The sequence below is a fragment of the Xyrauchen texanus genome, chromosome 1 (assembly GCF_025860055.1).
Source record: "Xyrauchen texanus isolate HMW12.3.18 chromosome 1, RBS_HiC_50CHRs, whole genome shotgun sequence".
Taxonomy (NCBI): Eukaryota; Metazoa; Chordata; class Actinopteri; order Cypriniformes; family Catostomidae; genus Xyrauchen; species Xyrauchen texanus.
Window position 1 is genome coordinate 4,534,097 of NC_068276.1, and position 9,484 is coordinate 4,543,580.

Consider the following 9,484-nt stretch of genomic DNA (forward strand, 5'->3'; position numbering starts at 1 on the left):
TGATCCCCCCTCGTTATGTGGTTAGGAAGATATGTTAAACAAGGTTTTTAGAAATTATGTGGCAAAGGGGAGGAGGATGGATGCCGGAAGAATGTCGCGGGAATGAAGTGACCACTTACATACCAATGAAATGTAATTGATAGGATTACATTTACATTTATGCATTTGGCAGACACTTTTATCCAAAGCGACTTACAGTGCACTTATTACAGGGGCAATTCCCCCGGAGCAACCTGGAGTTAAGTGCCTTGCTCAAGGACACAATTGTGGTGGCCGTGGGGATCGAACCAGCAACCTTCTGATTAACAGTTATGTGCTTTAGCCCACTACACCACCACCACTCCAATTCGATGAACAAGCTCCTCCCGAATTTACGTTTGGAACTACACAATAAAAAGATAAAGAAAGTCGTTTTTATTTGTATTGTGCTTTTTAAAATGCAGATCTTTCCAAAGCAGCTTTACACAAAATGTAAAATCCTTATTGAGCAGATTCATTGAAAAGATTATTTGTATATAGTCCCCCAGTAAGCAAGCCAAAGATGACAGTGGCAAGGGACCCAAAACTCCTTAATATGTTAGTTAATGTGGAAAAAACTATTAAAAATAAATAAATAAAACATTTGAAGAAAACAGACTCACTGGGGGACGAAGCCAAATCTATTCTGGCTAAACAGGATGAATATAATGCCAATATCATAAATACAAGTCAACATGAGTAAACTGAGTATATGAACAAAACATAAAACATAATGACTGAGAGACAACAGATTTGAAACATGAATGAGATTTTGTTAAACACAAACTATTTGACCCCCCACCCCACACACGCAAACACACACACAAACACACGCAAAGTCACTCATCATAGTTGGTGCAGATGAAGTTGAGTTTGTGAGTTTGAGGAAGGCTGATCCAGCGCTGATCTCCTCCAGACTGAACTGCTCCAACTCTCACAGCATCACTGCAGTCTTCCACTCCTGTCCCGTTACCTGCAGCCCAGTTCTGATAACATAAGATCTCTCCATTCACCCAAAACCAGATGCCCATAGTGCAGGAGTGATGTAGACCCAACCACACTTCAGCAGTGGAGGCTTTTCTGGCCACATTCATCACCCGACGCTGAATCTGTTCAGAGTTAACTGACACCAGATCCACATGATTCTCTCTGCAGTATTTCAGAGCTTCATTCCAGCTCAGATTCTGTTGAATCAAAACCAGTTTATCTGAAAACAAAACAGACCATAAACTTTAAAGTTAAAGTTTATTATTCAAAGATTGTTTCAGATTACAATATTCTTCTCACGTTACACTTGATTGTTTGGATGCTGTTGCAATAAAAGTGATTAATTCTCTTTTAAGAATAATATTCTTACCTTCATGACAGACAAAATGATTTTTCTCATTCCAATTCTTGTCATCCCATTTTCCACGGTCTGATTTGACCTTAACCACTGCACATTTGTCATTCCCGACACCATTATTACCTATGTTTGTCCAGTTTCTGAATGAGGAGACACTCTGATCTGACCACTCCCATGAGTCTCTGAACAGACCGATCCAGACTCCAGATGTTGTGAATGCTTTAATCCTGATATTATTAATCTGTTCATTCTCATTCTGGTTCCTCACACTGACCAGATCTGTGTGATACTCTCTGCAGTAAATCTGAGCATCTTTCCACGTCATTGTCTGTTGGACAGGGATGAATCCTTTACTGCTGTCTTTATAAGAGAATAAATAAACAGGTCTCACTGAAATTAATTTACTATGGTGATTTAACAAGTAAGAATAATAATGTCACATAATACAGTTGTAAAAATAAATATTGGGTGCTTCTCAAAACCCTAATTGATGCTTCCTTTTTTCCTCGTTCCTCTGTCCTACAGCCTGTGACCCGGAAACTGATCAAAGTCAGCCATCATGAAGGATGTATCAGTTCTCTAAATGCACTGCACGGAGGTGAGGACAGAGGAAGCATCGAAAGAAGGCTTGAGCAAGGACGCATATATAGGTGGAAGTATTCTTTGTTGAAACACCTGATGAACACATATGTTCCCTTTACAAAAGGCTTCACTTTGATGTTGCGCTGCTAAGCGCTACGGGGAACAGCTTTCGCTGTGAGTCGAGCTGAAATAATGTGTGGAACACGTCAATGAACATTGACCGGAATTTATAGCCTCGGCTGATGTAATCATTAGATGCACCTGAGGCCAGGCTATAAATGGATCGTCACCAGGTGTTAGTCAGAAACTCTTTTTCAGAGCGATTCTGTTTCTGTGTGTTTCACACACCCTGTCAAAACTTTCTTTCCTCTGTTAGGAGATAGAATCAGTTAGGCAGTGTGCAGTGAATGTTGTTCTATTTTTCTCTTCTGTTTAGAAAATATTATATATATATTTTAAAAAAAAAGAGAATGACTGAAAGCAAGCGGTGCGTGTTCCTCTCTTCTCGCTCTATAGCTGAAGGCGGCACACATCAGTTTTTGCTGTTTGTTTGGGGGTAAGAGCACGCTGCTCTCGGCGTTGCAGCAGAGGCGGTCGCGAGCACTGCGATTTGCTTTAACAGGCAGAGTGCGTCGTGCTGCGCCTACGCTTGCTTCGGAGTCAGCACTCACGAAAAGATGCGTTACGTGGGGCTGCGTGCATGGATTTGGCTGAGGAGCAAGAGGCGGGTTGATCCCTTTCTCTCACTCTCTCCCCAAACCCAGCTGGTCCTTCACATGATCTCGAGCGCGTTCCGGCGCTTCTTCGGATCATGAGGTGGATCGCAATTCTCTTCCGCCTCCGAGCTTTCCGTCCGCGATAAAAAATATCACGGAGGAATTGCTCGATGTTGTTACTCGTCGCGGTTGCCAGATTGGACTGGCCACGCGAAAAGAGACCCCAAGCGCTCCAAATTAGGGGATAGATTTTATCTTCCAGTCTAAGAAAGGAGCGCCTCATGGGTCCCTTCCCTTTCTTTGATAACCTCCATGAAGAGCTTTTTCTCTCATGGAGAACCCTAAAAAAAATAAATAATAATATATATATATATATATATATATATATATATATATATTTTCTTCCCGTGTTCACATACCCTCGGCGTCATTATATTCGACTATACGTGGGTGCTGAGGCGCAGGGGTATTCAGTGATGCCGCCCGGTCGAAGAGGCGGCTGAGGGCTATCTCTGCGCCGGGCTCGGCATGCGTCATAAAGCCCTCTCTCCCTCAAAGCCTTGTAGGACAACCTCCACTTTAGTGGGAAGGGCTTATCAAGCAGCAGGTCAGGCTGGTGCTGCTCTGCACACTATGCTGTTTTTCAGGCGTACCAGGCTGACCTCCTGGGCGACCTGAGTGTGGGTTCTGCGCTTGACAAGCAAGCCTCAGACCCACCTCGGTCCTGACTGAAGGGAGGCTCAAAAGCAAAGCGTGGCGAGTCGTGCTCCTCCTCCCAGGGATTGGGGACAGTCTCGCCGCCCTCGCCAGCCCCGAAGCAAGACCTCAGGACTATAAATTCTAGTAAGAAAACCCTGGCGGTCTTGCGCCTAGATTAGGGGTAGCTCCCCTCGGGGCCGAGTGCGTGCTTCACTTCACCCCTCCCGGTACCCCCTCGAAGCCCCTCCATTCCGCCACCTCTTGGTGTTTGGGTTGCAGAGGCTTCCGTCAAAATCGGGTGTTTTAAGCTGTTCCTGCATTTTATTCAGGGCCTTGAAACACCGACAACCCTCAACAGGAAGTGTTAAAATATAATACCCATCTCAGAGATCCTGGCAGCGTGGAAACTTCTGCGGATATATTCTTTTCTGTGGGTCTTATAAGGGCGTCAGGATTTAATTCTCTGCCGCTTTTCCGTGTTTCAGCGTGTTCTCACTACCGTAAGCGGTTTCTTTTTGTAAAAACAAAAAAAAAACTCAATCTCCTGGTTAAAGGGGCCATGGTATGTGTTCCCCTTCCAGAGAGAGATTAGGTTATTACACTAAATACTTCCGTTTCCCATGGAGGGTGAGGGGTGGCGTCTGGCTTAGATCTTAAAGCTTGAACTACCGTGGGTGTTCAAGTCCAAGATGATGCCTGTCAAGGCGGTCAGTGTCTCAAGCCCTACAACTTCGTTTGGCTGGTCACCATCGATCTTATGGCGCACTTCTATACTTCATTTAGAAGTTCTGCCACAACATGGAAAGTTCCTGAGGTTCACTTCGGGTGAAGTCTTCCAGGGTCAGGTTCTTTCACTCAGCCTAGCCCTTTTTACCCGCACATTCACAATGCATGATGTAGCGCTGGCTCCTTGCGACTCGGGGCATCTGCATTCTGAATTACGTAGGCGACTGGCTGATCCTAAGCGCAGTTCAGGAACTGGCAGTTCAGCACAGGGACATCGTCTTAGCTCATCTGTTTCTCTGGGGTTGAGGCTCAGCGCCAGAAAAGCGTCCTCTCTCCCACTCAGAACACTGTCTATCGGGGCATCGTATGGAGTTCAATCTCAATCGCGGGCACAACTGTCTCCAGCTAGGATTGAGTCCATTCAGATCACCCTGAGCAAAGTCAGGCTAGGTCAAGGTTGCACTGTTATCAGTACCAGCGATTTCCAGGTCTCAGGGCGAGCAGCGTCCACGGTGATCCCTCTGGACCTTCTGCTCATGAGACCGTTTTTGTTGTGGCCAAAAGCCAGGGGATTTCTTCCAAGGGCCAAAACCCTGGGCTAAATAGGGTTCTGGCGCCTCAGGCTCGTTCCCTTCCTATGTGGTTCAGACCCGGTTTTCTGCCTTGGGTCCCACTCTAGAGTGCGTCTTGTTGTCGCAGACTGCTAACGACAGGCGCCTCCCTGATGGGCGGGGTAGCGGCCTTAAGTGAGTAGATCCAGCTTAAGGGGATAGGAGGGTCATCAGCTCGGTTGTCACAGATCTCTGTCTCGGGTTGATGGCTGTATTTCTGGCCCTGAAATACCTCCTCCTGAGGCTGCCATGTCTTGGTGCTTGGTGGACAATACAGCGGTAGCCTCTTACATAAATCTTCAAGGAGACCCACGTTCTTGTCAGCTGTATTTCTGACACGTCGGATTCTCCTTAGGGCCCAGGGTAAGCTCCTGTCACTCAGGTCAGTTATATCCCTGGATGCCCGTTATCATGAGAGCAGATTCACGGTCCAGACAGGAAATACCAGCGGGGAGTTAAGAACTCCACCCTAAGGTAGTAGTTGCCCAGAGTTAAGCCAGCAAGGGTTTTTGCCTCTTACTGATAGCACCAGCTGGCCAAACAGGGCTTGGTTCTCGGAGCTAATCTCTTCCCTCGGCGGCTCGCCTTGGGCGATTCGAACAGGAAGGATCTTCTATCTCAGGCACAGGGCAATATTTCATCCCTGCCCCAAATTGTGGAATCTTTCATGTTTGGCCCCTAAGGGTACCAACTGAGGGACACAGGGCTCTCTCCTGAGGTTATCGAGACCTTTTTAAATGCCAGGCTTTTTCCACTTGGAACAAGTTTGGGTGAGATCTTAGGGCAGAAGAGGACCTCTTAGCCTCTATGAATAAGCGCAATGTCTCCTCTACTTCTCCCTGAAATCACCCAGCCCCTTGGGTCTGGGCGTTAAGACACATACATGACCCAGAATGCGTCTGTATGTGTTTCTCTCCCAGTTTCTCTGCTCCGGGAGTCTTGGCAATGTTCACCAGCAAGGGTCTTGCCTCCTAATAATGGCTAAGCTGGCGAACAGGATATGTTTCTCGGAGTTAATTCCTCTCCTCGGCGGCTCGCCTTAGGCGATTCCGAACAGGGAGGACCTTCTCATCCTTGAGGTCATCGAGAGCATTTCAAGTGCTAGGGCTCCCTCCACTTGGAACTGATCTGGGTAGATTTTACAGGGCAGAAGAGGACCTCTTAGCCTCTGTTGATAGCGCAATGTCTCCTCTACTTCTCCCGAGTGGCCCAGTCCCCCTCCCCTCGGGAGGGCTGAGCATAAAGCGCCAAATGCGCCTGCATGCATTTCCTTCTGCTAAAGTTCTTATTACAGAACCAGCTAACTGCCAGTTTGCTTCAGTTCTGGATTTTCTGTAGAAAGAACTGTCAGCGGGCACTTGCCTCGCCACTGCCAGGCTGTATTTGGCCACTGCGGTTTGCCCGCGGCTTGGTGGGCGGGGTGCCCTCAAAGAGGCATCCTCATTATTGCCTGGGCCTCACGGTAGCGAGTCAAGCTTCGCCAGTAGGTTTCAGGGCGCACTCTACCAGAGGGCACTCCTCCTCTAAAACCTTGGCTAGAGGTCTCCCTCTGCAGCAAGTTTGTGATCGCGACAGGTTGTCCTCTCCGCACACATTCATTAGATTTTTATAGTTTGGATGTTTTGCCACTCCGGGCTCTTATGCCCTTGAGTCGACATCTCAAGCTCATGTCTGGACAAGTTTGTGATGCGGCAGGCTGGTCCTCTCCGCTCACATTCATCAGTCTTTATGACAAGTTTGTGTTGCGATAGGGTTCTCTTCACACACATTCATCGAACTTTGTGGGCTAGATGCTTTGCTACTCCGGGCTCTTATGCCCTTGAGTCGATCATCTCAGCCCATGCCTAAACAAGTTTGTGATGCGGCGGGTTGTCCCCTCCGCACACATTCGTTGGACTTTTTAGTTTGGATGTTTTGCCACTCCGGGCTCTTATGCCCTTGAGTCGACATCTCAGCTCATACCTGAACAAGATTGTGATGCGGCAGGCTGATCCTCTCGGCTCACATTCATCAGTTTTCATGACAAGTTTGTGTTGCGATAGGGTTCTCTTAGCACACATTCATCGAACTTTATGGGTTAGATGCTTTGCTACTCCGGGCTCTTATGCCCTTGAGTCGACATCTCAGCTCATGCCTGAGCAAGTTTGTGATCGCGGCAGGCTGGTCCTCTCGCTCACATTCATCAGTTTTATGGCAAGTTTGTGTTGCGATAGGGTTCTCTTAGCACACATTCATCGAACTTTATGGGCTAGATGCTTTGCTACTCCGGACTCTTATGTCCTTGAGTCGACATCTCAGCCCATGCCTAAACAAGTTTGTGATCGCGACAGGTTGTCCTCGCCGCACACATTCGTTGGACTTTTTAGTTTGGATGTTCTGCACTCCGGGCTCTCATGCCCTTGAGTCGACATCTCAGCTCATGCCTGAACAAGTTTGTGATCGCGGCAGGCTGGTCCTCTCCACACACATTCATCAAAATTGAATGGTTTAGATGTTTATGCTACTCCGGGCTCTTATGCCCTTGAGTCGACATCTCAAGCTCATGTCTGAGACCTCTCGCGTTTTTGTGAGTACACTGCACAACCGTGAGGGTCGGACAGCCCCAAGTCTGTGGCGTGGGTATTGCGTTCCCGTGGCGCTTAGCAGCGCAACATCAAAGTGAAGCCTTTTGTAAAGGAGCGTCTCGGGTTACATGTGTAACCCTTGTTCCCTGAAAAAGCGGAGCGAGATATTGCGCTGCTTTCGCACTGGGGCGTCCCAGGACTGCTCTTCAAAAGAAGTATCTGGCGACACCTGGTGGCGTATCCATTTATAGCCTGGCCTCAGGTGCATCTAATGATTACATCAGCGAGGCTATAAATTCCGGTCAATGTTCATTGGCGTGTTCCACACATTATTTCAGCTCGGCTCACAGCGAAAGCTGTTCCCCGTAGCGCTTAGCAGCGCAACATCTCGTTCCGCCTTTTTCAGGGAACAAGGGTTACACATGTAACCCGAGACGTTCTTCTCACCTGTTATTTCTGCTATAACAGTTTTAAATAGTTATTTAAACATTTACAGTTTAAATAAACCATAATTGTCGCATACAGCGTATCTTGAATTATGAGGATTTATATTGAATATATAAATAAATAAAGTTTCAACATTGCGGCAAGCGTCTGAACTACTCCAGCTATGTAAAGATGGTGCTTTGAAGTGATGCTAGTGTGAGCAAGAACATTCAATTACACTAATACATGCTGTCTCAATTGCTCCTTCCTTGCATTCTTTCCTGACATCCTAAGAGAGAGGACGTGAGGAAAGAAGGATTTAGGCTTCAATTTTAGAAGAGAGATTTTTTAGAGCTTTTCGAAAACATCCACTCTCTTTTATCATTGCTGCACTCACCATTGTAACATATGAAAGATAACTGTTTATCACATCCATAATCATTCCATTGTCCAGGATTCATGTTACTACAGTAAACATCATCATTCGGTTGTCCCGGTACCCAGTTGCGATACTGTGAATTATTTTCTGTGTAGAACGCAGGGTCACCCAGAGACCACTTCCATTTATAACTGTCTGTCTTCTGCAGTCCAATCCAGACAATCCGAATCTGATCATCATTCACACTCTTCAGCAGATCTTCTATGTCATTCTTGTTGTTGATGGTGGCCAGATCTGTGTAATTCTCTCTGCAGTATTTCTGAGCTTCAGTCCAGCTCAAATTCTGATTCACAAAGTGATACTGACGTGGAACACATGCAGATGAACTGAAGACAGCTGAGAAGAGGAAAAATATTGAGACAAACACAAATAATTCAAAGCGATGAGACTGATGTTAGTAAATCCAAAGAAAAAATAATAAATACTCACCCACCTGAGAGAATAAAAGTGAGTAATGTTTTTCGCTCCATTTCTGAGGAGATACAGACAATGAAAATATCACATATTAAAACATGAGGTTCAGTGATCAGATCAAGGTGTATGAAATTCACAAACCTTAACTATAACCATAAAATAATAAAACATAATATAACAATCCTGAATAAAATAGTGTCAAGAATAAAGAACAGGTCTTACTGGTTTAATGAAAGATCATGAGAGTTTCTCGTCCTCTAGTTGTGTCTGTTTCTCTCTTAATTCCTGTGTGTCTGTGTCTTCTTCCTTCATCAGTTCATACTGATATTCTGGATCTGTTCTTCAGCTCCTCCCATCAGGGGTTTCTATCATTATGGTATTGTTTTCTCTCTCAGCCAATAGATCTCTCTTCTGATGATGACATTGACCTTTAGTGTGTGTTCAGAGTGTTCAGCTGTAGATGTGTGTGTATTATGTTTGCGGTAACACAGAATCTGTCGTGACTGTCAGGCTGCTTAATTTGAATAGAACATTTTGTGAATCTGTGTTGTGTTATTACTAGCTGCAAAATTCAAAACATTTGGTCTGCAGATATTCACCAGGAAAGTCAGTAAACAAAGGGTCATGCAAATAAAAACAAAAACAACAAAAAAAACTTCCTCCTAATTTTTATTTTATTATTAATGTAAATCTAAAAATGTGAAAAAGTTTCTTTGAGGGTTCGGTTCAAAGATAGGGAATGGGAAATACCATTAACTCAGTATAAAAGCAATAAAAGTCAAAGAATACTGCCCACCTTTGTGTGTGTGTGTGTTTGGGGTTTAAGTGATTTACGAGGACTTTTTTTAAGGTTACACACTGGTTATTACAAGGGTATTATGCTATAAATGTGGATTATGAGGACATTTCTAGTGAATCCGTGTATCATTCGTTCCTTCGTTTTT

At 45.4% G+C, this 9,484-nt stretch overlaps 1 protein-coding gene across 1 annotated transcript; it reads right to left on the reverse strand.

The window, feature by feature from the left end:
* Window positions 1-857: 857 nt before the first annotated feature.
* Window positions 858-8,896, reverse strand: LOC127621872 (macrophage mannose receptor 1-like). Its single transcript, XM_052095692.1, has 5 exons — window positions 8,863-8,896; window positions 8,560-8,598; window positions 8,081-8,462; window positions 1,376-1,716; window positions 858-1,225 (listed from the first exon to the last, which is right to left on the reverse strand). The coding sequence occupies exons 1-5, from the start codon at window positions 8,894-8,896 to the stop codon at window positions 858-860; spliced, it is 1,164 nt and encodes a 387-aa protein (XP_051951652.1).
* Between the last annotated feature and the right edge of the window lie 588 nt (window positions 8,897-9,484).

Coding starts and splice junctions, on each gene's coding strand:
- LOC127621872 (XM_052095692.1), bottom strand. CDS start 8,896: ATGGGAGGAGCTGAAGAACAGATCCAGAATATCA. Junction 1,717..8,080: donor TTCATATGTTACAATGGTGA/GTGCAGCAATGA, acceptor TAAAGACAGCAG/TAAAGGATTCATCCCTGTCC. Junction 1,226..1,375: donor TCATTTTGTCTGTCATGAAG/GTAAGAATATTA, acceptor TTTTGTTTTCAG/ATAAACTGGTTTTGATTCAA.